The following is a 27,878-nucleotide window of genomic DNA, read 5'->3' on the forward strand; positions in this document are numbered from 1 at the left end:
GCGCGAGGAGGCGGGCACCAAGGGGCTGGGCGCGCGACGCGAGCACGTGGGGGAGAGCGAAGGCGGGGCGCGCGGCGTGAGAGGGGGCGGGGCGCGCGTATCGGCGCCGCGGCCGCGTGACGCGTTTTCAAATCTTCAACCGCCGCAGCCCACTCGTTTGTGCTTTGCCACTTCCTCCTTCGCGCCCGGAGGCCGCATTCCGCCCCCGGAAACTCGGCGGGCAGACGCGGCATCTCTACTGCGTGGGTGTGGTGGCCCGCGGAAGCGGAGAAGCTATCGGCCGGTCAACGGGCCTTGAGGAGCCGTGTTTCCGCGGCCGCCCGGCGCGACACCCTCTCCGGACCCAGCATGTAGGTGCCGGGCGGCTGCCATGAACTCCAGAGCCATGAGGACCCACAGCAGAGGACATTTCCAGGGTACGAAGCCCCTCCTCCGGCTGCAGTCCCTTTAATCCTTTCCTTCCCTCATGGTTCCATAATTGATTCTTCAGAGTTCTCACGCTGGGTCTCTGCTTTTCTCTTCTGACACGTGCATCCTGCTCTGGCCTGAAAGAAGGCTTGCTTCAGGGTTTTGCCGCAGGAAGGGAACGGATCCCGGCCCGGCCCCTGGCGCTCTCCACGCTCCAGCCTCGGCCGCAAATTCCCGGTAGCGCTGTCGGTTATAAAACTAGAAGACAATGCGGGACCCGGGAACCCGCCGGGGCTCCCACAGATGCTGCGACCCTTTGAGGCTGCCGCTTGAGCCTCGATTTAAATGCAGATGTGCTCGGGGCTTTTCGCTTCCTGATTAAACTGGGTGATTATGGGTGGATTTTTGGTCTTACTCATGAAGTTGAGGGAAGGTGTTTGTATTTCAAACACACCGTTGCTGTTTTGAACATTACAGACAAACAAGAGCAAACTTTCATTTGCAATCACTTCTATTTGGTAAAGCATTCCAGCCTGTAAGTTTTTCTTTTTAACATGTATAGTGTGTGTGGGTATATATTGATATGTATAGTGTGTATATATGGTCTCCCACTTATGAACAGATTGAGTTCTTAAAGTTAATTTTTAAGCAGCTGTTTGGATCTGATGTTTTCAAAGGAAAGAATGAAATGAATGGTGATTTGGTTCTTCAAATGGACCGCCGAGTTCTTCTTAATATACACACTGACTCTATGTGAAACTCAACCTTGAGCAGTCAGGAACCTTTGAGGTCTAGGTCATTCTGAGTAACAGGTTTCTTGCATTATTAAATGTTTAACATTTTAAGTACCAGTTGTGAGTGTTCAACAGAATGGCAGACGCTCCATGAGTATTTGTTGAGTAAATACTCCATGCAGTTTACATACTAGGAAAACTCTTTCAAATTGGTTTTACATAGTTCACTGCCTTAATGCATAAAACACGGATAAACACATGAATATTTCTTGCAGAGTCAACTGTTGACTGTGAACAATAGTCGTTTTGCGACATATAATATCTGTTAAAATAGAGTATTTTGCCTTTATCTTAAGTGATACCACAAAGAAATATATTAAAATGTTAATGACTGCCTAAATTAGTAGGATTATAAAGATTTTTCTCTCTGTGATATCATATAAACAAATATTTTTAAAACAGTAGAAATTTTCTGTCTGCGTAAAACATGATCTAATTCTAAATTTTTTAAACAATAGGTGGAATCCAAGTCAAAAATGAAAAAAACCGACCGTCTTTGAAATCTCTGAAAACTGATAACAAACAAGAAAAATCCAAATATGAGCCACTCTGGGGTAAAGTATTTTACATTGACTTACCTTCTGTCACCATATCTGAAAAACTGCAAAAGGACATTAAGGATCTGGGAGGGGTAAGTCAAAACCATACACTGTAACAAAAAAGGAAAACTTGTTAATTTGTAATCATTTAACATTTTCCTTTTGGAAAAAAACTTTTATAAGCACCAAGCTTAACATTTTTAACAGCTGTTTATCATTAATGAACAGTCATTTGTTTTAACCTTTTGTAGGCTGACAAAACTTTCAGGTTTCTGTGATTATTAGTCTGGTGTGAAGTTCACACGTGTGAGAAATGAGACTCCCTTGTCCTGAAGGAACTGCTGATTGCCTTCTCATGGTAATGTTGGGATGTCCTCCAGATGGCAGAAACTCCTTGATTATGATTATTGGGAAGCTACATGAAAGTAAGATGTTATTTACAGAACAAGGAAAACCTGTTCAAACCACAAAGAGTTAAAATTTCTCTTGACTGATACAGTCTCAACAGAATGAATGTCATTAAGGGAACGATTTTGGATTATAAATATGGAAAACGTGCTTCTTTCCTACCTTATACATTGAGTAACTGATTAGGAAATTAGAAAATTTGGGTAAAATTCTAAGACTTTCTTAGGATTAAGGGTAGTACTGGGTAAATTTTAGAAAGGTTAAGATTTTATTCATTTATTTCCTGATTATTCCTGTTTCAAAGATTTCTGCTGCACTTTGTCATGGTTAACATTTTTTGAATAATATGAACAAATCCTGCCATTACTGGAATAGAAATTTGCAGAACATGTAACAAGTTTTTTGGAATCATTTTTTGATATGATATTTTACTTAACTGTCTTTGAAAAGCTATTCTACGTTTTTGCTATTCATTTTCTTAAAATAAAACATTGTTACACATTTGTCATAGTAGTAGCATGTACCATAATGACCATATGACTGCATTACTAAAGTTCATGTTTTATAACCTGCCATCATTGAGTAAAGATCCCTTATTTTAAAAATTAAGTACTTAAGTGTCCAGAGAAGTAAGTGACTGACCCAGGGTAGAATCAGCCTAATACCTGGACTCATGCTACTGCACCATTCTGTTCCTCTAGCAATCAGTGGCTACAAAGTAGCTATCTGATATGGTTTGAGAGCTTTCTTAAATATAATGGAAAAACTTATTAACCCTTCTAATCTAAATCATTAATTTTAGATTTGTGCTTTTAGCAGTGGAACCCTTCAAACAAAATCATGTTCAGAAGTCCAATGTGTAAAGCCAATAAAGAGGGAATTGCTGTAGCTAAAACAGCAGTATAGAAGCTAGTGCAGGGACTGCCTGCCCTACCCCCTTTTTCTCTCTTCTCTCATCCCCATAGCAGTTCCTGAGGCACTTGCAAGAAACAAATTTTGAATTCACTTATGTGTTAGATAATAGCTGAGAAAGAGCTGAAAGTTGGTTTTATACACTTCAAATTTTTATCCTAAAATGGTTTGAAGTAGGTCAATGAAATGAGGAGCATACTAATGTCATAAGTTTCCAAATTTTTCCCCAAAGCTGTGGATTTTCAACTGAATTTGATTTACTGACTTTATTCTTTTAATTTCTCCTAAGATTTTTTATCAAATTCTGATCTCCCCCCACACTATCTTTCCAATAATTCATGATGTCATGATTTCTGTCTCTAGCACAGTACTATTTCTATCACTGAAAAAGACTGTTACGAAAATCTCGTATGGCAGCTATAAAGGAACTTTGATTTCTATACACTAATTTAAGATTCAACTTTAAGAAACGTGTAGTTAAATATTGATAGATCTTCCTCAAAAGGACTGTGCTTATTAATTTTTAGGATTACTTAGATCCTTTAACCATTTGTAATTTATTTTGCCTCAGGTTATTAACAGTGTCATCTTTTTTTGAACTGTCCATTTTATGCATTTGCTTTCTCTAGTCTGAATGAAAATATCTAAATATACCTTTTATTTGGAGAGTACACTTCTGAAGATTCAGCCACTGAGAGCACATCAGTGAAGTGCTGACATAATGGGGGAATATCTCTAATAGTGGCAAGAAAGGTTGCTGTTGTAAAACCAACCATGCTTAAGCCCATATCTAAACAGTTTGGGTTAAAATAAGACAGCTGGAGAAGAAAAGAGATGTAGGGTCAGATACCTTGGCATAGTTCTGTCCTCATGAACTTGAGGACAGAATTACTTGTTTTGGATGTTCAGTGTGACCTTGAAATCAGAAAATAAGTTTTGAGTTTACTCTTTTAAAGACCTAGATTCCACAGTAGCTAATAAATTAAAGGCCATGATAAAACTAACTCAACAGTACAGGACACAGTATTAAGTACTTTGGTAGATTCAAAAATGAATCTGATGTCCATCCCACCCTCAATTTCTAATCTAAGCAGAGATGGCATTGGTACAATTAATTGTAATATAGAATGTTATAAGAGGGAAAGATTGCTTCCAACTAAGGAATCTTGGAGACCATTGTACAGACACAAGTTGAACTCAGCTTTGAAGAATGGTTATGATTTGGGCATATGGAAATTCATTCATAAATTATTCCACCAGTGTCTCCCATATGCTAGCACTATTTTAGATGCTGGGGAATGCAAAAATAAGATGTAGTCTAATCCTCTAGGAATTCTCAGTCTATGGGAACATCAGACACCTAAATCAATAAATTACAGTATAGCATTGTCAGTGCTTTAACAGAAGTTATGTAGAAATTGCCATTAGAATATAGAAGTGGAAATATTAACTCTGCCTTTTGGATTTATAGCAGCAATAAAATTTGAGCTGAGTCTTGAAAGCCTAGTAGGAATATACCAGGTAAAATGAACAAACTAAATAGAGGAAAGAACATATTTAAAATATAGGTCTGTGTGGTTTGTTTGAGCAACTGCTAATATTAAGAATATGACTTGAGCTTGGGATTTAGATGGGGGATATGGCAAGAAACAGTGTTACATTGGGACCAGATTGTAAAAGATATTTTTCATTATTAAAGACTTATAATTTGAGGTACAGGAAATGGAAAACCAAGGGAAATGTGTCATATTAGCATAAGGACAAACATGTAGACCAATGCAATAGAAGAGAGAACCCAGAAATCCTCTCATATAGTAAGTTGATTTTCAACAGGGGCACCAAGACCATTCAGTGGGGAAAGGATCATCTTTTTAACAACTGATGCTAGGAAAACTGAATATCAACATGCAAAAGAATGAAGTTGTACCCTTACTGTACATTATGTGCTACAATTAATTAAAAATGGATCAAGATCTAAAATATAAGAGCTAAAACCCATAGAGGAAAGTATTGGGGAGAATCTTCATGACGTTAGATTTGGCATTGAGTCCTTGACTATGACACCAAAAGCACAGACAGCAAATGAAAAAATAGATAAATTGGACTTAGTAAAAATGAGAAGATTTTGTGTATCAAAGGACACTATCGAGAGGGTGAAAAGACAACCCACATAATGAGAAAAGAAATATTTGCAAATCATACATCTGATAAGGGATTAATATCTAGAATATAAAGAACTACTACAACTCAACAAAAAACAATCCGATTAAAAAATGAGCAAAGGACTTGAATAGACATTTCTCCAAACAAGATATATACGTATAGATGGCCAATAAGCACATGAAAAGATGTGCAGCATCACTAATCACTGGGAAATACAAATCAAAAACATAGAGACAGACATAGAAAACCAACTTATAGTCACCAAAGGGGAGAGTGGGGGGAGGATGTAAATTAGGAGTTAGAGATGAGCAGATAGAAACTACTATATACAAAATAGGTAAACAAGGTCCTACTATATAGCATAGGGCACTATATTCCATATCTTGTAATAAACTATAATGGAAAAGAATATGAAAAAGAATATGTATATATATGTATAACTGAGTCACTGCTGTACACCAGACACACAACATTGTAAATTAACTATATTTCAATTTAAAAAAAACACACTGAGGTACCATCTGACATCTGTTAGAATGGCCACTATCAACATAGGTGTTGGTGAGGATGTAGAGAAACTGGAACCCTCGTGAACTGTTGGTGAGATTGTAAAATGGTGCAACTGCTATGGAAAACATTATGTAGTTTCCTCAAAAAATTAAAAATGGAATTACCATATGATCAAGCAATTCCACTTCTGGGTATATACCCAAAAGAACTGAAAGCAGGGTCTGGAAGAGATACTTGTATACCCATGGTCATAGCAGCATTATTCACAATAACCAAAAGGTGGAAACAACCCAGATGTTAATCAGCAGGTGAATGGATAAACAAAACGTGGTTTATACATACAGTGGAATATTACTCAACCTTGAAAAGGAATGGAATTCTGATCCATGCTGCATCATGAGTGAACCTTGAAAACATTGTACTAAATGAAATAAACCAGACACAAAAGGACAAATACAGGATTCCACTTATATGAAGTACCTAGAATTATCAAATCCATAGAAACAGAAAGTAAGCATCAAAAGGGGCTGGCAAAGGACTCCCCTGGTAGCGCAGTGGTTAAGAATCCATCTGCCAATGCAAGGGACACAGGTTCAAGCCCTGGTCTGGGAAGATCTCATGTGCCACAGAGCAACTAAGCCCGTGTGCCACAACTACTGAGCCTGTGTGCAACAACTACTGAAGTCCGTGCACCTAGAGCCCGTGCTCTGCAACAAGAAAAGCCACCGCAATGAGAAGCCTGCGTACCGCAACCAAGAGTAGTCCCCGCTCGCCACAACTAGAGAAAGCCCGCGCACAGCAACAAAGACCCAGTGCAGCCAAAACTAAGCAAATAAATATACTTTAAAAAAAAAAGAAAAGGGGGGCTGGCAAGAGGGGAAAATGGGGAGTTATTGTTTAATGGGTACAGTTTCAGCTTAGAATGATGAAAAACTTCTGGAAATGGATAGTGGGGAAGGTTATACAACATTGTGAATATACTTAATGCCACTGAATTGTACACTCAAAAATGGTTTAAATGGTAAATTTTATGTTACGTATTTTATCACAATTTTTTTTTTTAATGGTTGGGAGATTGGGCAGATCTCTTGAAAAACTGGAAGCTCTGTCAGTGCTGGGGCCACATATTTATGAAGATGAAAAGAGTATTGGACATGTAATCGTTCATTCGTATTCTTGCTGGCCCTTGTAGGCATTTGAGTCCGTCATCCTTAGAATATATAAATGTACTTTATTTACTGGTGGATGAAAATGTTACTCAGAAAAAAAGGAACTAGTGATTTGCATTTAACCAAGGCAGCTGGTGGTCTTAGCAACAAATTGTGCTTAATGCTTAGATGAAATTAATTACATACTTTGCTTCATTTTTTATTATCTTCATTTATGTTGTGAGACCCTACAGAAATTAGATACAGCTGCTTAAAATACTTTGAGTCTCTCATTTATGCAAATAGTTAATGATTAATAGTATTTTTTCTACTTAGTTTAATTTTCCTGCCTTTGGATGGCAGTGATTTTCAACACTGACTTATTGACTTTGGTACATTTGTTTATAACTTCAGACATTTAAGCAGTGGTTTTCAAACTAGGGAAATTCTCTTCAAAACAGTCATACACTTTTTTTTGGGGGGGGGGGTTGCTATGTTGGGTCTTCATTGCTGCATGCAGGCTTCAGTAGTTGCAGCACGCTCAGTAGTTGCAGTACAGGGGCCTGAGAGCCCTCGGGCTTCAGTAGTTGTGGCGCACGGGCTCTAGGGCCCCCAGCGTTGGTAGTTGTGGCACTCAGGCTCAGCTGCTCCGCAGTATGTGGGATCCTCCCGGACAGGGATCGAACCCGTGTCCTCTGCATTGGCAGGCCGATTCTTAACCACTGCGCCACCAGGGAAGTCTCAGTCATACGCTCTTAAAAGTAAGGGTTTCCTACCTTTTAATAGTTTAAGTCTTAAGGAAAGATGTTATAACTTTATAAGTTTGAATTGTGCTATCCAGTATTATAGCCATTCACTACATGTGCCTATTGAAATTTAAGTTAATTAAAATTAACAGTTTAAAATTGTTGCTCAGTCACATTAATTACACTTCACGTACTCAGTAGTCACATGTGGCAGTTGTTACCATATTGGACAATGCTGATAAAGAACATTTCCATCATTACAGTGAGTTCTATTGGACAGTAGTGCTTTAGAGCATGGATATGAAACAGAATACCTATGTTCACACAACGTTGTAAATGAACTATACTTCAATTAAGAAAAAATTAAGGTTAAAAAAAAAGAGTACCTGTGTTCAAATTCTCTTACTACTGGTGTAACCCTCAAGGCAAGTCACTTAACTTCTGTTTTCTTCTCCACAAAATAAGGATAATATTAGTATTATGGGTTGTCATGTGGATTAAACTAATTATCATATATAAACTACATGCTGTTGTTGTGTTATTAGAATTCTCATTGTACTTTCTCAACTCTAGGTTCAGAATAATACAGTATAGAAATTTAGAATATTAAAATGCATCAAATTGGCATTTTCTACTGTGCCTAGAATATGAAACAGTTTATGGTTTATATGACTTACTTAAAAATACTTTGTTTTCCTTTAGCGAGTTGAAGAATTTCTCAGCAAAGATATCAGTTATCTTATTTCAAATAAAAAGGAAGCTAAATTTGCACAAACCTTGGGACGAATTTCTCCTGTACCAAGTCCAGAATCTGCATATACTGCAGAAACCACATCACCTCATCCCAGCCACGATGGAAGTTCATTTAAGTCTCCAGATACAGTAAGTCTCTGAAATATGGTTTGAGACTCTGGGAAAGGCTATAGGATTTTATAATTTTCAAGAGTGGGCTGATAGCAGAGTTCACTTAGGTAGAATAATATCTACACTAAGTGTGGCTTTCCAGTCGTTAATAAGGTTGCTGTTGTATATAGAAAGGTGATTTTTCTCCTAACAGTGCTTGTGTAGTCACACTGATTCCTAAAATATGCCCTTGCATTTAGTGATGGCTTTTATTTTTAGAGTAATTTACAACTAAAGAGTGACAGCAGATCATTTTTTAAAGAAGGAATAGAAACCTTTTGTTTGTTTCAGAGCAGGGGTAAGCAAACTATGGCCCATGGGCCCAGCCACTCCGTGGCATGTGGGATCCTCCCGGACCGGAGCACAAATCCACGTCCCCTGCATCAGCAGGCGGACTCAACCACTGCGCCACCAAGGAAGCCCCAAGCCTGCCGCCTGTTTTTTACAGCCTGCGAGCTAAGCATGGATTTTACATTTTCAAGTGGTTGGGGAAGAATTCAAAAGAATACTTTGTGACAAGTGGCAATTATGTGAAATTCAAATTTCACTGTCCATGAGTAAAGTTTTATTGGAACAGAGACATACCATTCATTTACATATTGACTGGTTGCTTTACTGCTGGAAAGGCAGAATGGGATAGTTGCAACAGAGACTATATGGCCTGCAGAGCCATATAAACATGTACTATCTGGCCCTTTAAAGAAAAAGTTTGCCAGCCCCTGTACTAGAATTACTAACATCATATCCCTACCACTCAGTTGCCAGTAAGTTGTAAGATACAGTGAAGGATAAATTAAATTGATTTAACTGGGTATGAAAAGGGCAAGAGGTTGAAAAATAGTGTTTATCTCATTTTTAGATTGAAATTAATTATTTAAAATTATCCTCCCCGGGGCTTCCCTGGTGGTACAGTGGTTAAGAATCCGCCTGCCATTGCAGGGGACACGGGTTCAATCCCTGGTCCAGCAAGATCCCACATGCTACGGAGCAACTAAGCCCGTGTGCCACAACTGCTGAGCCTGCACTCTAGAGCCCGCGCGCCTAGAGCCTGTGCTCTGCAGAAAGAGAAGCCACCATAGTGAGAAGCCCGCGCAACGCAACAAAGACTGAATGCAGCCAAAAATAAATAATAAATAAATAAATTTTAAAAATAAATTTAAAAAATATCCTCCCCAACTTATCTACTGCAGCCGTTTGGAAAACAGGGAAAAATGGGAGCGGGGGAGAACAGGTAAAAGAAATGATTGTTACATAAAAGATATCTCTTGAAAAAAAAGAGACAAATACAAAGAAGAAAAAACGTCAAAGAAGAAGAGACCAAGGAAGCCTCATACATTCTTTCAGTTAATGCTTTTTTGGAGGAACACAGTTGTACACCAGTGACTAGTTCCAAATTAACTGCTGCTATTAGCATTTCAACTGCTTTTCCTACTGTTTTGTTTAAAAAATGAAATGCTATGTAAAAACAGTATATATGGTTTACTTAATATCCTTAGATCTTTGGTTAAATAGGAAATTAAAATGTAAACTTACTATTTAATTAGATAGAATTTCAGATCAACCTATTTTATTTTTCATGTTGAATAACATTTACTACAGAACTGACCTTTTTTTTTTAAGCTGAGTTTAGGCTCTACCAAAAAAAGAAACAAACTTTTTAATAGATCTTACTACAAACAAAGACCCTAAGGAAATCACTTTTTACGGTACATTTATTATGTTGATGGTCATTAAGACTTGTACAAATAAACTTTATGTATTTTAAATTTCATATTTATATTAAAATTCATCTTTAAATTTTATCTACTTGCTTTAGCTATTTTATCTTTTAAAAATTTTTTCCAGTGAGGCACTATGTTACAACTATTGTGCTCTGGTCTTTTTATAGGTGTGTTTGAGCAGAGGAAAATTATTAGTTGAAAAAGCTATCAAGGACCATGTAAGTAGGAATTTTAAAAATTCACAGTGTATATTCTATTACTAAAAACTGAAATGTAAAATAGAGATGTTCTTGAAATCTTTTCCTCATTTTTAATAGGAAAAGCCTAAATACCAGCATGTATCTCATAAAGAACAGAATCTGCTTTTCATGAAGAAACGCCTCCATCTTGTGGCCTTTTAAAATATTACTGGCCACTTCTGAAGCTTGTGGCATTTTTGTGTCTTTAAAAGAAATAATTTCTTGAAACTATTAACTGTAAGGCTACAGGGTACATTAATTGTCAAGAATATGGGAGTAAGGCTTCCCTGGTGGCGCAGTGGTTGGGAGTCTACCTGCCAATGCCGAGGACACGGGTTTGTGCCCTTGTCCGGGAAGATCCCACATGCCGTGGAGCGGCTAGGCCCGTGAGCCATGGCCGCTGAGCCTGTGCACCTGGAGCCTGTGCTCTGCAACGGGAGAGGCCGCAACAGTGAGAGGCCCACGTACTGCAAAAAAAAAAAAAAAGAATATGGGGGTATATTAAACAGAAATGGTTTTAGAAATTTCAGAAGAAAAAAACTGATGTCCTCAATGCTATTGTAACTGTATAGGGTCTGTTCTGAATAACCATCTCAGTAACATTAAGCTTCAGATAATATTTTTAATTTAGCTCATTTAAAGGAGTAATTTCCTAGAAAAAACTATCAAACTTTTTTTTTTAACAGGATTTTATTCCTTCAAACAGTATATTATCAAACGCCTTATCATGGGGAGTAAAAATTCTTCATATTGATGGTAAGGATTTTATTACTGCTTTTGACAATATTTGTTATAAGTGTCTGTCTCTTCATTCCTAATTTTAGATAGAATTCTGATAGCAAGAGATACCTCTAAGGGTAATTCTTTCATCTAAATTTACTACAATTATAAGAAAATAGCAGCATTTAACTCCAAAGGTAAAAATGCTAATCTTAAACCCTTCTTTCTTTTAATAAAGACATTAGATACTACATTGAACAAAAGAAAAAAGAATTGTATTTACTCAAGAAATCAAGTACTTCTGTAAGAGATGGGGTATGTTATTTTCCTTAATTTTTAAACTAATTAAAGAAAATGGTAAGCTTGGTTTTTATTTATGTATCTATAAATTTTTTTGCCAAGTGGAAAATATTACTGCCAGAATATCCTAGGGGTAATCCTGTGTACTATATGCATGTTTCTGTCATTTGAATAAATTGTTGCATATCATTTTACTTTAGGATTTACTCATGAGGTAAAAGTTGTTCCACCTTTGATGAGTTTATCACAAAGGTTTTGCTGAATGAGGGCATAAAAATAACTTACATGACTATTTTTAGATTATTTTACTAACCATGCCTTTTCTCTATTGGTTGATTTCTTTCTGTGAAGACATAGCTAAAATGCAAAATGTTTGTTGGGGGTATTGTAAAAGTGAGCTTGTATTACTAAGTTCCATACCACTGGATAAAATCTTTAATTCCTGAATGATCTTTGTTTCCTTTCATTTCTTTGGTTGAGCTGATTTTGAAAAGCAGCTTTTTCTCTTTTTTCCCCATGAAACTGCAATAATCACCCTTCCTTTATTTAGTTGTTTTCCTATATGATTTTTTAGTCTTGAGGATATTGAGCAATTGCAATAGCTGTTTTCACTGTACTTTCAAGCCCAGTGTTTTTACCATGTATATGTTTTTTTATATATATATATACATTTTTTTTTAGGGGAAAAGAGTAAGTATTGGCACACAGAAAGCAAGAAGTAAGTATTTTGATTTCCTTATGTGTGTTTGTTTTGCTTTTAGAAAATAGAATAAAACATATAAAAATCTTCTAACATATCATGTAACCAACCCTTTAAATGACTTTTTCAGTGGTTCTTAGCCTTTTTTTTTTCTTTAGAACATTGACCCCTATTGGCAGTCTAGTAAATTCTACGGACCTTTGTTAGAATAATGTTTTTTAAAACATTTTTTCTTATCATTATATCACTAAGAAAATCAATTATATTGAAATTCAGTTATCAGAATATTTTTCAGTATAAAATAGTTATATACTTGTTTTTATTACACATTAAAAAGTTCTAGCAGTGGGCTTCCCTGGTGGTGCAGTGCTTGAGAATCTGCCTGCCAGTGCAAGGGACACGGGTTTGAGCCCTGGTCTGGGAAAATCCCACATGCCGCGGAGTGAATAGGCCCGTGAGCCACAACTACTGAGCCTGCGCGTCTGGAGCCTGTGCTTCACAAGAAAGGCCGCGATAGTGAGAGGCTCGCGCACCGCGATGAAGAGTGGCCCCTGCTTGCCACAACTAGAGAAAGCCCGCGCACAGAAACGAAGACCCAACAGCCAAAAATAAATAAATTTAAAAAAAAAAAAAAAAAAAAGTTCTAGCAGTGATTATAATTGCTACTGTAATTTTGTTTTGAAGTGATGAGTATAAATGATGCTTTGAGATATTTGTAGTAACTAATATGATATGAAAATATGTTTCAACTGATATCAAAATTACAAGCACTGGGCCTCCTTGGTGGCACAGTGGTTTAGAATCCACCTGCCAATGCAGGGGACAGGGGTTCGAGCCCTGGTCTAGGAAGATCCCACATGCCGCGGAGCAACTAAGCCTGTGTGCCACAACTACTAAGCCTGTGCGCCACAACTACTAAGCCTGTGCTCTAGAGCCCGTTAGCCACAACTACTGAGCCCGCGTGCTGCAACTACTGAAGCCCGCACACCAAGAGCCCATGCTCCGCAGCAAGAGAAGCCACTGCAATGAGAAGCCCACGCACGGCAACAAAGAGTAGCCCCTGCTCGCCGCAGCTAGAGAAAGCCTGTGCACAGCAAGGGAGACCCAACACAGCCAAAAGTAAATAAGTAAAATAAATAAATAAATAAAAATTACAAGCACTGCTAATACTACTGTGATTCTTTTGCTTATATGCAAAATTGAAGGACATGTTACATTTCAGTTAGAGAGTAGTGAACATAAAAGTTAAATTTTTTTTCCTGTTCTAGCTCAAAATCCTCCGGAATTCTGCTTATAGATCCTTTAGGAGATCCATTCCATTTAAGAATCACAGAATATAGACAGAGCTTCTGTCATTTTGGAAATGGATTTATAATTGCAGGATACCTTACCTGAGGCTAAAAACTTCAAATTGAAATGAAATGGATAATGGATACATAGTTGGATTATTTTAGCCAGAGTAGTTTTATTTAAAAAAAAAAATTCTGGATTTGTAAGCATCTAATATCATGTTTTGTATATTCCCAAGCAGGTAGACTCAAAAAGCCTTTTGTAAAGGTGGAAGATATAAGCCAGTAAGTATCTTAAATTCAATCTGTATGATTTAATACAATATTAAAGGAGAAAATCTAACTAATTAAACTGTTCCCGCTAATACTGTTAGGTCCCTTTACGTTAGATTTATATGATATTAATATGCATGTGGCACAGTTTCAAAAAGTAGCATTACTTCGTGCTCAAGGACTGAATTAAGTTTCAGTAGGTTTTAGATAATAATTCCTTGAAAATCTAGTTTAGAGCAATCACGAGACCAGCTCATTTTTCAGTATTTCAAATAACCATTCTCTGGCTAAAGGTAATACCATATGATTTAGAACTACTACTTAAAGACTGCATCTACATTTGTAAAAAAGAAATTATTAGTTACTACTTGGAAATACAAAATCTGAGTATAACATCTAATTTGGTAGTTTTCGCAAACTCATTCTGAAGCTCTATAGAATAATCTTAATGAAGACTACAGATATAAGTAGACTAATTTGGCATGGGAGAATTAGATTTCTTTCCCTACACATTCTAGTTACTCATTTAGACATGTGTGATTAATTCTCTTGGGTGCTCAATGAGGTGACAAAGATGTGTTGAACGCTTCTTTTTTTTAAATGTGCTACTGTAAGGAAAAAAAAGTACAATTTAAAATTAGGCCTGGAGGGACTTCCCTGGTGGCCCAGTGGTAAAGAACCCTCCTTCCCATGCAGGGGACACAGGTTCAGTCCCTGGTTAGAGAACTAAGATCCCACACGCCGCGGGCAGCTAAGCCCTCGCACCTCAACTATAGAGCCCGTGTGCTGCAAACTAGAGCCTACATGCTCTGGAGCCCACGCACCACAACTAGAGAAGAGAAAGCCTGCATGCCGCAACAAAGAGCCCACGTGCCACGACTAAGACCCGACACAGCCATAAAAATAAATATTTAAAAAAATAAAACTAGGCCTAGAGAAGCATCAATAAGTGGAAAGACAGCCCATATTCATGGATTGGAAGACTTCATATTTTAAGATGTGAGTACTACCCAAAGTGATCTACAGATTTAAAGCAATCCCTATAAAATCCCAATGACTTCTGTTGCAAAAAGAGAAAAATCTGTCCTAAAATTCATATGGAATTTCAAGGGATGCTGAACACCCAAAGTAATTTTGAAAATGAAGAACAAAGTTGGAGGTCTACACTTAACCAATGTTAAAACTTACTACAAAGCTGTAGTAATCAAAAGTTTGGTACTGACATAAAGACAGATATATAGACCAATGGAATAGAATAAAGAGCCCAGAAGTAAATCTTTATATATATGATCAAATGATTGCTGACAAGGATGCCAAGAAATTCAGTAGGGAAAGGACAGTCTTTTTAATAAACAGTATTGGGGGCTTCCCTGGTGGCACAGTGGTTGAGAGTCCACCTGCCGATGCAGGGGACATGGGTTCGTGCCCCGGTCTGGGAAGATCCCACATGCCGCAGAGCGGCTAGGCCCATGAGCCATGGCCACTGAGCCTGCGTGTCTGGAGCCTGTGCTCCACAATGGGAGAGGCCACAACAGTGAGAGGCCCGCGTACCGCAAAAAAAAAAAAAAAAAGTAATAATAATAAACAGTATTGGGAAAACTAGATAGCCACATGCAAAAGAATGAAGTTGGACCCTTACTTTATACAATATATAAAATTAACTCAAAATGAGTCAGAGACCTAAAACTATACAACTCTTGGGGAAAAAAACATAGGGGGAAGCTATATGACATTGGAATTGGCAGTCATTTCTTGGATATGACACTAAAAGCAGAAGCAAAAAGATAAAAGAACTAAATTGGATTACATCAAAATTATAAATTTCTGTGCACAAAAGACATAACACAGAAGGCAACCACAGAATGGGAGAAGATAGTTGCAAGTTATGTATCTAATAAGATGGTAATATGAAGAACTCAGCAACAGAAAATCAAATGACCCAATTAAAAAATGGGCAAAGGACTTGACACTGCTCCAAACATACCCAAATTGCCAACAAGCATATGAAAAGATGTTCAACCTTACTCATCATCAGAGAAATGCAAATCAAAACCACAATGAGAAATCTATTACCTCACAACCATTAGGATGGGTACTATTTTAAAAAGAAAAAAGTGTTGGTGAGGGTGTGGAGATATTGGAACTCTTATGCACAGTTTGTGGGATTAGAAAATGGTGTAACCACTATGGAAAACCAAATGGACAGTCCTCAAAAATTTTGAACTGCTTGCTGTATGATCCAGCAACTCCACTTCTGAGTATATATCCAAAAGAACTGAAAACAGGGTTTAGAAGAAGCACTTTTACGTGCATGTTCATAGCAGCACTATTCACAATAGCCAAGAGGCAGAAGCAACCCAGATGTTCATCAACAGATGAATGGATAATATGGTATATACATACAATGGGATATTATTCAACTTTAAAAAGGAATGAAATTTTGACACCACAACATGGATCAACCTTGAGGACATTATGCTTAATGAAATAAGAGGAAAATACTACATGATTCCACCTAATGAGGTACCCAGAGTAGTCAAATTCATGGAAACAAGGTAGAATGGTGGTTGTCAGGGGCTGGTGGGGAAGTTTATATGTGGGTACAAAGTTTCAATTTTGAAAGATGAGAAGAGCTCTAGATATGGACAGGTGTTAATAGTTGTAAAACATTGAATATACTTAATACAGCTGAACTGTGCACTTAAGAATAGTAAATAGTAAATTTTAACTGATTCCTATTGTTTATTTCAGATTCCAGGTGAATTACATGATTTTGAAATATAAGACTTCAAACATGTTTTCTTTCATCATAAAGATTCTCATGTATTTGTCTTTTTATTCTTTTAGGCTTTATAGGCCATTTTATCTTCAGCTGACCAATATGCCTTTTATAAACTATTCTGTTCAGAAGCCCTCCAGTCCATTTGATGTAGATAAGCCATCTACCACCCAAAAGGAAACTCAGGTTAAACTAAGGTTGGTTTAACCATCAAGTAATTTTTATCTTTTTAAACAAATATTTGAAATAATTCATTTAACGCCATGGGGGGTGTGTGTGTGTGTGTGTGTGTGTGTGTCTTGGTTTGTGTGTGTGTGTCTGTCTAATCACTGTTGTGCTTTCTCCCCTGGATATTTTTAATGCCCCTTTGCTAGATTTAAAGTCTGAATCTCTTTTTCAAGTATGTCACATTTAGCCACTTTAGATGGGGGCTCTGGAGGGGAGCTTAAAAATATTTGCAAATAATTCAAATGTGTTCTTTCTTTTCAGTGATCTGAGATATTCTCCAGAATAATCGTTACATTCTCAGTTTGCTTCTCAATTTCTTGAAAAGAAAAATGGCTAAAAGTATTTGTTTATATAAATCTCTGCAAATTACGGCAGATGCTGTTTGATAGTTGAGGAGTAAATTTTTTAAAATTATTCCTTACGTTCAGCGGTTAATCTTTTACCATATATTTCTATCAGGATCCAAACAGATGGTGATAAATGTGGTGGAATCCCAGTTCAACTCCAGTTAAAAGAGAAGAAAAAAAAGGGATATTGTGAATGTTGCTTGCAGAAATACGAAGATCTCGATACTGTAAATGTGATTTTGTATTTAGAGGGTTGATATTTCTAAAACTATGAATAATATTTGCTGTTTAAATTTTAGTTTATTCTTTTGATTGTGGTTTACAACTTGGTAATTATTAAGTAGTAGATACTTCTTTTTGATAGAATTATCTTGAATTTTAAGAACCCAAAGTGGGGAAATGTGTATTGAAAAATCATTTTTATCCATTCAGCAAGTATTTATTGAGCACCTGCTGTGTACCAATTACTGCTCTGGGTGAACAGCATTGAACAAAAGCGACCAATTCACAACCCTTGTGAAGATTACATTCTGTGGAAGGCGAGGAGAGAGAGCTAACCACAGGATAAGAGAATAGTGAAGTATATAGAGAGAACATTAGATCAGTGCTATGAGAAAATAAAGCAGGAATGAAGGTGTTGTTGCTATTTATTTAGACTAGACAAGGAATACCTAACTGATGAGGTGGTATTTGAGTAGAGACCTGAGAGAATTTGAGGGAACAAGACTTGTGAATGTTGAAATAAGCAATGCAGAAGTGCTAAATGAAACTGATTGCCAGGATCAAAGAACAGATGTTGGTGGACTGAGCAATGGTGGTAGAAGTCAGCTTGCGGATATGATTATAAAGGCGGGGCCAAGAGGATGTGCAGTGGATTGGATGTTGGGAGGGAGAGAGGGTGGGTCATGGGTCACTGCATGCTTCAGGCCTTAACAATTAAAAAATGGGCAAGTGATTTACTAATGGAAGGATGAGAAGAAAGTGGAGACAGTTCTTTGAAATAGCAGAAAAAGAAATTGTTGAAAATATATATGGGATGAAGAGAAAGTTTAAAAAATGGGAACAATTACAATTTGTAAACTGATAAAAAGAGCAAGAGCTTTGGATCCAGGCTAGCCCCAAGGTTGAATCCTGGCTTCCTGTCTGTCTATGAGACTTTGGACAGTACCTGGCGCTGTGCTTATTAAATATTAGCTGTTATTGTTTGAATTGTTAATTTTTAAAATACTGGGACAGTCTGTTTTGGTGCTTGGTTTTGGTAGAAGATGGTGGGAAAGTTGAGAAAAAATATTTGAAAATATCTGATCCATAAACTACCTCTGTCTTCAGTTTCTAAATTGGAAGTTTGTTTTATAACTGAAAGTTTGTGTCAGTTTTTTGTGTTCAGTTTATATAATAAAGTAGAAAAATAGTTAATTTTAAAGTTAGTTTAAAATTATTTTTAATCATAAGCTGAACTTTCTCAGAAATATTTGCCCTTCCCAAAAATCATTTTGAAAATTTAAATTGTAGATTGGTCCTGAAATTTTACTTTGCTGTTGCAATAAATTAATCTAAAATGGATGTTTTCCTTAATATCAGTTTGTGGATCCTAATTTGATGCTCAGAGGATGTTGGGGCTCAAAATCAACCACAAGAAAGGAAAATCAAAGTAGAGGCTGTGATGGATATTTTTTAATTTTTAATTTTTTTTTTTTTTTACAGTTTTTCATGTATATGATCCCTAGTCACTAAGAATATAGGAAATATTTTGTTTTTTGAAACTTTGATTTCACAGTGATTCAGTTCCACCTGTGTCGAGGCATTCATTTAACAAATTTGATCACAGGAAATTAAGCAGCAAACAAGGCAGATATATTCCCTACCCTTTTACCATCTTACGGTCTGACAGAGGAAATAGATATGAAACATGTATTTGCAAGTAGGATGAAAAGTGAAGTATGAAGTGCAGTGGTAATAAATAGAGTACTGAATGTAGAATGAGGGACAAGGAAGGCTCAACTGAGAAAGTGACATTTAAATCAAGACTTAAAGGATTAAAAAAAGAGTTAGGTGGAGGTAGAGAGGAGCTACACAAAAGTTGGAAGTCGTTTTTCTTAGTTCAGTTAGTAATTTTTCCTTCCAAGAACATGAATAAACAGAATCTGAACTTACAAAGTTAATGTTTCGTTTCTCATTAGTTTTAACATTACTGAGCATACATAATTTGTATATGGTAAATTTTGCAAGCAAGGAAGGAATACGTTTATATTCCAGAATACTGTATTTTTTGTGACCAGTGAAGAATTTCGTTTTTGGAATTAAAATCAAATCATCGCAAGTTAAAATTAGTGCTTGCTTCGGCAGCACATATACTAAAATTGGAACGATACAGAGAAGATTAGCATGGCCCCTGCGCAAGGATGACACGCAAATTCGTGAAGTGTTCCGATGTTTTTAATAAAGATGTTAAAAAATAATAAAATAAAATGGATAACCAAAAAAAAAGTTAAAATGATATGAAACTAGGGAAACAGAAATGAGGTTCTTCCATGATCACCTTGATACAGGCTTCTAGTTACAATTCCCTGATCAGCTGATAGACAAATGATAGAATTAGCCTGGAGATTCCACCTATTCAGAAGGAACTTTGTTTCCTCTGAGTTTTATCCCAATACACTGAACTTGTTGACTTTTGTTCTTAACCACCCTTAAGATTGAGAAAAGCTTCTCGGTACTCAGTCATAAGCACTGGGTAATTGAGATCATTTATTCCCTCATTCTCAAAATTTTTTTTATTCTTCCCAGCATTAGTTGTACTTCATCTTTTTTTACTTAATCCCTCTTCTAGATTCTTGTTTTAGATTCTTGTATGTTACATAACATTTCATGTATTTAATATTTTATAAGCCCTACCTTACTTATTACTTAGTGGTAATTGCATAAGGATAAAGTAGTAAAGAGAAGTGTTTTCAAAAATATTAGCACACTAAATGCTATATGTTACGGTTGTTTTTCTTCAGCTTTATCTTCATTTTCTGATGTAGCTCATTGGTTTTCAGTTCCCTTAAACTACTAATTAATTAGTACTTGACTTTTCTGATTGAAAAACAGAAGACTAAAAACCAAAGTACTTTTAGTGGTTTCTCAGCAGTTACTTTTATTCTACTTAAGTTCTGATAAAGGATATTTCTTTGGAGTAGTTATTAGATACTTAATTTTAGGGGCATGAGAATATTAGAAAAAAGTATGTATTACTTTTAAAATACAATTATGATTTATGTACTTTTTTGTTTTATTTTAGCATCTTCTAAGTGAGCAACACAGAAACTTTGCACAGAGTAATCACTATCAACTTGTTGATGACATTGTATCTAAGTTAGTTTTTGACTTTGTGGAATATGAAAGGGACATGCCTAAAAATAAAAGGTAATTATCAACCCAACTTTTAAATTTTACAAGAATATTAAACCATTAAACTAAAAATAAATCCAATGTTTTCTGTTCTTAGAAGGATTATATTTTCAGCATAGAAATATGGTTAAGAACTGATTGCTTCTTTTCTCTCCCTCCTCCACCGCCACCAAAAACGCTTACCTTATTATTACTTTTAAGGCTCTCTTCTTAACATAGTCTAAAAGGGGAGTTGGCAAACTTTTTCTATAAAGAACCACATAGTTAATATTTTAGGCTTTGTGAACCACAAAAAATAAATAGATGGCAGACTAGATTTGGCCCGAGCTGTATAAAGTGTGAATACAGTGATGTTCAGTATACAGTAACTGTACATTGACAAAATGAGCCTCATTAAGATTATTCCCATAAATCTAAAATAAAAAGAAATGCTTTCATATGAATATACCCTAGAATTGGTAATAACTCAATAGGTTGTTTAGTCCTTATATCTGTTTTTAGACCAATCTTAAGGCATAAAGAAGACTATAAAATGATACCAAGCTACAACTCCTGAAAATTAACTAGAAAGTTTTTTGGCTATATCTGGGTAGAACAGTTCCTAAACCTCTTATTTCTGTAACATTCAGAATGATTGTTCATGACTGATGTAATATTTGGAGAGGAAGCATATTTCCAACTATTAAAACTTATATGGGCTACTGTAAGAATTTAGAATTCCCTAAAAACTCGTTCTGCAGCAAAATTCTGAACTAGTACTTATATATAAACTGGTTTATTCCTTAATTATCTTACCATCTGCACAATTTTTATCTCTATAGACAAGTCACTTAAACATCTCTGGACTTTAAAGAAGAGTGATGTTGGACTAGTGTTTTTACATTTTATATCCTCCATTTGTTCAAGAGGAGTCTTAAGTGAAAGTATCAACAAAATAAATAGAAAAGTAACCATTCTGGTTTTGAAGGGGCAGGTGGAATTCTATATTTCTCTTCATTATCTGTGACATGTATAACATAAAATATAATGTGAGCCGTTAAGTTTTTTTCTCTTTGTATTAGACAATTTAGGATTGTCTAATACAAACTAGCATCCCAAGGGTATTAAGAGACTCCATGAAGAAGAGAGTTTTAAGTCAAATATGTGTGTGAAACTTAAGGATTACTGACTTGTCATCTTTAGAAGTATAACGATATAAGGTTTCCGGCTTACTATAATATTGGATTGTTTATTTTTAAATATAAATAAATATCCATTTCTGCCTTAGGTTTCCCAATACTCATTCTCCACATGCTAAGTCAACATTAATGTAAATCAAAGCACAGAAATTAAGAAATTTTTCAGGATAGTGAAAAAATTAAGAACAGACCCAAATCCCTTTACTATCATCTTTCTTTGATTTATATGATCAAAGTAGTTTTAAATACCAAAGTCAAGAAACTGCTTACCTCTGGGAGGAAGTGGAAGAATGTGGATGAGGAATGGTACACTAGAGTTTTTAGCTATATCTGTAAAGTTTTATTATTTTAAAAACATCTAAAGTGGACTTCCCTGGCAGTCCATTGGTTAAGACTCCCCACTTCCACCGCAGGGGGCATGGGTTTGACCCCTGGTCGGGGAACTAAGATCCTGCATGCCACACGGCACGGCCAAAAAAATAAAGGCATCTAAAGTAAATGTGGCTAAATAGTAAAAGTTCTGTATTTTTGTAGTGTTTTCTAAGTTAAATAAGTTTTATACACAGTTTTTAAAGATTTTTACTAATTTAGTTTTTAAATACTCAGGAATTTTTGATAGCAATTTTAATTTTTTTTCTTTTCTTTTTCCTCTAAAGAATAAAATACAGTGTTGGTTCCCTTTCTCCTATTACTGCAAATGTTTTGAAAAAGTTTGAACGTAAAGAAAAGATGGAATTACAACATACTTCTCAGAAAAACTCCAGGGAAAATGTACAGGTGATGGAGCACGGTTTCCTGGATAAAGAAACCCAGGAACCTGAACAAAAGTTTATGTCTACTTCAGAACACATCCCACACCCTTCAAGTGAATTAAGAGGACATGATGATAAAACATCTAATAAATGTTCCATGTTAAATCCAGCTGAAAATGACATAAAAGAAAATTTTATATCTCTAAATTTTATATCTCTATCTCCACATAAAAATAAACAGGAATGCATTCTTAATGTTCCTAAACATAAATTAATCATAAATGAAAATGACTTAGAAGTAAGGGTGGATCACTGTCCACATAGGCAACAGGCATCTGTACAAGTTTCTCATTTCAGTATGGATAATAGTGCATCTCAACCAAAACAGAAGTCAGATACTGTACTTTTTCCAGCAAAGGATATGAAGGAAAAGGACCTTCATTCAGTATTTCATCGTGATTCTGATCTGTTAGCAATAAACAGTTCACAGAAGCACCTAACAATTCAGGCAAAGGCTCCATCCCAAAGCCCTACTGAGGAACCCAACCCATGTGACATCAAGAATATGGATAGTTTACCTTCTGGTAAAATCCATCGGAAAGTGAAAATACTATTAAGAAGAAATAAAAAAGAAAACCTGGAACCAAATGTGGAGTTAGATAAGAAAAGAACTGAATTTCTTACTACACAGGAAGAAAACAGAATTTGTAGCTCATCAGTACAGTCTCTACTGGACTTATTTCAAACCAGTGAAGAAAAGTCAGAATTTTTGGGTTTCACAAGCTACACTGAAAACAGTGGTATATGTGATGTTTTAGATATTTGGGAAGAGGAAAACTCAAATCTCTTATCAGTGTTTTTCTCTTCCCCTTCAACTTCTACATTTTCTGGTTTTTAGATTTAAAAAAATAAATACCTTTCAGAAGCAATGAAGATCATATTCTTGAAATTTTTAAGAATATGTATAAAAATTCTTAGTTTTGGGGGTGAGGTTTTGCCAATTTTGTTTACAGAATGAAATGTAAATATTAACAATAAAGGTGATTGCATTTTTCTACAGAATTGAATATTCTAGAAAAACTGTAGAATAAATTGTGACTCATTTTGCATACTATGTTCATAATTGTTTTCTAAGAACTATTATGAATAATAAGTTTGCTTTATGTCAGTGAAAACTAATTTCAAGGGAAATTTTGAGAATATCAAAATTTAGCATTATAAATTTAGATATTCTAGTTATATCTATTGTCTATTAAAACAGATTTCCATGATAACATGATAATATTGCTTTTAAAAACCTAATTTTCATTCAGAAAGGAAAAATTGTATTTCAGTGTCTGAGTTCTGGAAATCATTATTACCAGAAACATTGACACATGAGGGTGAACTAAGGTGGACCATGCTAGGGTGTTGGCACTGAGGAGTTAGGTTATTTGTGGAGATAAGTAGAAGCCATGAGGGAAAAACTTAACGAGGCTAGCATATGGAGTGAAATAATTTTTCCACTGTTCTTATTTACCTTTGGAAATAATTTCTTCCAAAAATGACTCTTTAATCCCTAATTTGGTATCAAGAAAGGAAAGGGAAAGGATGGCAATGAACTAGATATGTTTTGAAACATGCAGATTGCCTTTGATCAGTTACTTGGCGATTCAATAATTTAGAGAAGAGAAAATTCAAATATCAGGAAAATTTCAACTCTCACCGGTAGATGGTTCACAATAAAAATTAGTGCCAATGAATATTATATGAACACACTGTCAACTAAAATTAAGTTTTATTGTTCATGCCAGTACTTAAAGGAGGATCACTGAAATATCCTTTATAGTGCATACGTGCATTTATGTTTTAAACAAAAAACCCCTTGGAAGATTTTTACACAGGACAGAAAATTCCATTTATAAGTATGAGGGTTCTTATAATGACATCATTTTCAGTAGTAAACTCATGTAACAACAGACAAATAGCCATTTTCAAAATGCTCTCATATCATGACCATTTCAAAAGCAGTTCCTTCTCTTACTGTTAACAAACATCTTTAACTTTGAAGGGACAAATTAAGTGGTTGGTTTTTTGTTTTTCAAAAACTCTTTGAGGTCCCAAAGACTACATTAGTTACCCCTAATAGTAATCCCATAAAAGCTTTTCCTTTACCTTGTCTTAGCACTTTCAAACAGTATAAAAACTGAGTTGTAATGGCAACTCATCACAGGTTGGGTTCCCACAGGAAGTAAACTCTATGATGGAGTTTAGCATGTAAGATGTTTTCTAACGACTGCCTTTGGACATAGTTGGCCCCACAAGAATCTCGCAGTTGCTAGGTGAAGCTGACTGGTAAATCACTGAACGGTTCAATGACCACTCAGATGGGGCATGACCAGGCAACGAGGCTCTGCAGATGAGAATTCCTTCAGGAGCTGACAGCTGTAAGCTGTCTACTGCCTGTACTCCCAGCAGCTGGGGCAGCACGTTCTTTATTAAAGATGGATCAAATCAATTACTCCTACCAGGATGGTGACTCCTTGTCTGCTGGTCTCTTGGAACAAGGAACCCAAAGGGGCTAGGTGGTAATTGCAGCTTATAATTCAACAGGAATTGCTAAAATGGGAAGCACAAATTACAACAGGGACACAGGAATAATAATGGCAAGTAGGGACACTGTGCTTCCACCTGTTGGTTCCCAGACCCATGTATTCTTTTATCAGAGACATAGCACCATATAAATGTTTTGAACTCAAAAGTGTATCCTGCATCCTAGGTTGATACCCCATCCTCAAAAATATCACCTCCAAGCTAATGCTACAGCTGTGCCTTTAACAGGCCATTCCAATACTCTATCATTTAGGAAGCTTCTGGGTGATTCTATATGAGTTAAGACTGTGGACCACCTGACCGTGGGCACACTCCCAACACCTTCGCCATAAAGTCAATCCCCTGGTGTAACATGAAATTATGTATGATTCCATGCCAATAAATCAAATCCTCAAAAAGTGATGGCGTGAGCAAGAAAGACAATCTCCTACCTGGAATATGTCTGTTACTGTGCCTAGCGTGATCAACTTGTCATCATGTGCCAGGCTGGTCTCCTGGAGGGATTGTGCCATATCAGGAGCTCAGTGTTGGTCGCTGTTTCTGGCAAGTTGAACTTCAGGCAAAAGCAGAAACACTAGATCAACTTAAGTGAATAGGAGCCCATACCATTAAGCCCATACATGGCTTTCATCCCTGCCACCGTAGCCCTTTTGCTTATGTACCCATCGTGTCAGCATTAGGGTGGTATTAATGTATGATATGGAGATGCTCACACTCCATGCCCACTCCCATTTGCCACGTGCCTCTACCCCTTACATGTAATCTTCCAATCTGTCTCTCCACAAATCACTTAACAGCCAGTCATTTCTCACTGCCCAAGAAGAGTTCACATATATTCTGAACTCAGGCCACTTCTCTCTCCACACAAAGGGGGTGACTTCAAGCTTCACCTCTTGAAGCTCTGCCCATTGGGAAGATTTTCCCTTGTGACTGGCTTTCGGTACCACCCCTGAGTGGAGCTGTACGGAGGGTGCTATCTATTTTCAGCTTGCAACCACAGAAGCAACTAGTCCATGAACCAAGTTTGGGTTTTTCCTCCTTTTTACATCTGGTCTTAAAAGATGGCCCATACACCTGTAGGTGTGACATGGGGGTCTGGGCTGCCTGCTCGTGCAATTCCCATGAACCCTCGGGTCCTGCTTTTGCTCAACCCTGTATGTACCAGTTCCATCTTACCATGGATTACTGCTGCACCTGCTGCAAGTTATGACTGGATGGTTCTGATAGAACCCCAGCTCAAGATTGCCAGTTGTAACCACATGGTGATTTTGCTCCATGGTCAGGTAACTCATCTCTCATACATCATCATCTCATACAACAAACTAGCTTCATTTTTCATAAAGTATATAATTCTCCACTGAAGATGGCATGGCCTTATCCTAAAACCCCCAGGGCCTCGGTTGTGATTCCCTATTGACGGTGGCCATAAACTGCAACTTTCCTACCACTGATGTCTAGAACCTTTGAACCTGCCTGGTTACATGACTGCAGAGCCCTTTTCTGCTCATAGCTGGCAGCCTTTCATGCCACTGGGTGGAAGCAGTATTCCCAGTTGGAATATACTGCCTCCAAGATCTGAAGAGGCCTACTAGGCATTATCCTTCCTTTTTCATGTTTAGGAAGTTCAGGGTGCAATAATTTGTCCTTTACTTTGGATGGCATGTCCTGGAATGCCCCTGACCAATGGAACTCTAAAAATATTACTGATATGACAAGGTCCCTGAATCTTCTTACGGTATCTCTCTCACCCTCTAGGGAGTGTGTCTTATCAGTTTCCAATATGTTAGCGACCTCTTGCTCATATCGTCCAATAAATATGTTACCATTGATATAATGTATTAATGTGATGTTCTCTATGGCATCCTCTTCAACTTACTGGATGACAAAGGACAAGAAAGTTTAAATAGCCCTGAGGTAAAACTACCGTCATCTTTTCCCTGTGAATACACTGTTTCTGATCTTTTATTTTCCTAACAGGGATGGAAATTATGCATCTACCCAATCAATGTCTGCCTACCAGGTACTTGGGAGTATATTCATGTGCAATGGAAAGGACACCACACCTGGCACTTCAACTGCAGTTGAGCCTATGACTTAGCGCAGTTTGTGGCAGTCTGCTGTCATTCTTTACAACCCAGATGATGGGAATCAACCATCTTTTAGATACTTAACAGGCTCACTAATCTCCTCCACCACCACCCCAGGTTAAGATAGTGTTTTTGATTTATTATTTGGCTGAGGGATAGAGGCAGTTTCAGAGATTACCACTTACTTGGTGTTTTCCTTTTCTTTTCCTTTTCTTCTCTTCTCTCTTCCTTCTTTCTTTCTTTCTTTTTTTGTCTCTCCCACTATAATGATTCTTGTCCTGTAGGTCAGGAACACAACGCAAGGGATTTTATGAAGTACTAAGTATTCGCTCTAATAAAATATTCAGAGGCTCAACAAATGACATTGTTGACCCACTGTGAGCCAAACCTTGGCCAGGACTCCATTTATTACCTGGCTGCCATATGCATCCATTATACGAGGTGCTTTGGACCCCAGGTATCACTGTGAATTCAGACCCTGCATCCAACAAATATTGGGTTATTCTTACCCTTTTCCCCAGTGCAATTACTCAAATACCTGGAGGTAAGTCCCTTTGGGGAAGGACTAGGGGAATCATTACCACATGTATTTGACATGTGTTGCAGTGTCCTTCTCCTGGGGACATAACTTTTCCTCAGTCAATGGTTTCTGGGTTGAGAAACTGACTCAAGTTTGGAAACAGAACAAGAGAGCGTGACTTTATTGGAGCAACTCCTCTCAGCCTCCTGAGGTGGATTTATTTTAATGA

The 27,878-nt window shown here is 36.7% G+C and overlaps 1 protein-coding gene, 1 long non-coding RNA gene and 1 other non-coding gene across 5 annotated transcripts; 2 read left to right on the forward strand and 1 right to left on the reverse strand.

The window, feature by feature from the left end:
- Positions 1–100: 100 nt before the first annotated feature.
- On the forward strand, positions 101–23,492 carry DBF4 (DBF4-CDC7 kinase regulatory subunit). Of its 3 annotated transcripts, none has more exons than XM_060020377.1 (12): positions 101–416; positions 1,661–1,833; positions 8,331–8,510; positions 10,420–10,470; positions 11,178–11,247; positions 11,450–11,526; positions 12,193–12,229; positions 13,740–13,785; positions 16,621–16,749; positions 17,240–17,354; positions 20,411–20,535; positions 22,355–23,492. In XM_060020377.1, exons 1-12 carry the CDS (start codon positions 371–373, stop codon positions 23,346–23,348), a joined length of 2,043 nt encoding a protein of 680 aa, XP_059876360.1. In that variant the 5' UTR covers positions 101–370; the 3' UTR covers positions 23,349–23,492. The 3 variants fall into 3 exon arrangements, with proteins under 3 accessions (XP_059876360.1, XP_059876361.1, XP_059876363.1); XM_060020378.1 differs by having other exon boundaries at positions 1,661–1,756; XM_060020380.1 differs by lacking the exons at positions 101–416; positions 1,661–1,833; positions 8,331–8,510; ... (2 more) ...; positions 11,450–11,526; positions 12,193–12,229 and adding an exon at positions 12,830–13,330.
- LOC132430977 (uncharacterized) lies at positions 1,752–27,383 on the reverse strand. The gene is made up of 3 exons (XR_009520597.1): positions 27,315–27,383; positions 25,474–25,595; positions 1,752–1,851 (listed from the first exon to the last, which is right to left on the reverse strand). It is a non-coding gene; the product is annotated as an uncharacterized lncRNA (long non-coding RNA).
- On the forward strand, positions 19,458–19,564 carry LOC132431409 (U6 spliceosomal RNA). Its single transcript, XR_009520716.1, has one exon. It is a non-coding gene; the product is annotated as a U6 spliceosomal RNA (small nuclear RNA).
- Positions 27,384–27,878: the final 495 nt, after the last annotated feature.

This window comes from Delphinus delphis, chromosome 9, assembly GCF_949987515.2.
Source record: "Delphinus delphis chromosome 9, mDelDel1.2, whole genome shotgun sequence".
NCBI lineage: Eukaryota > Metazoa > Chordata > Mammalia > Artiodactyla > Delphinidae > Delphinus > Delphinus delphis.

Coding starts and splice junctions, on each gene's coding strand:
- DBF4 (XM_060020377.1), top strand. CDS start 371: ATGAACTCCAGAGCCATGAGGACCCACAGCAGAGGACATTTCCAGG. Junction 417..1,660: donor CAGCAGAGGACATTTCCAGG/GTACGAAGCCCC, acceptor TTTAAACAATAG/GTGGAATCCAAGTCAAAAAT. Junction 17,355..20,410: donor AATACGAAGATCTCGATACT/GTAAATGTGATT, acceptor GTTTTATTTTAG/CATCTTCTAAGTGAGCAACA.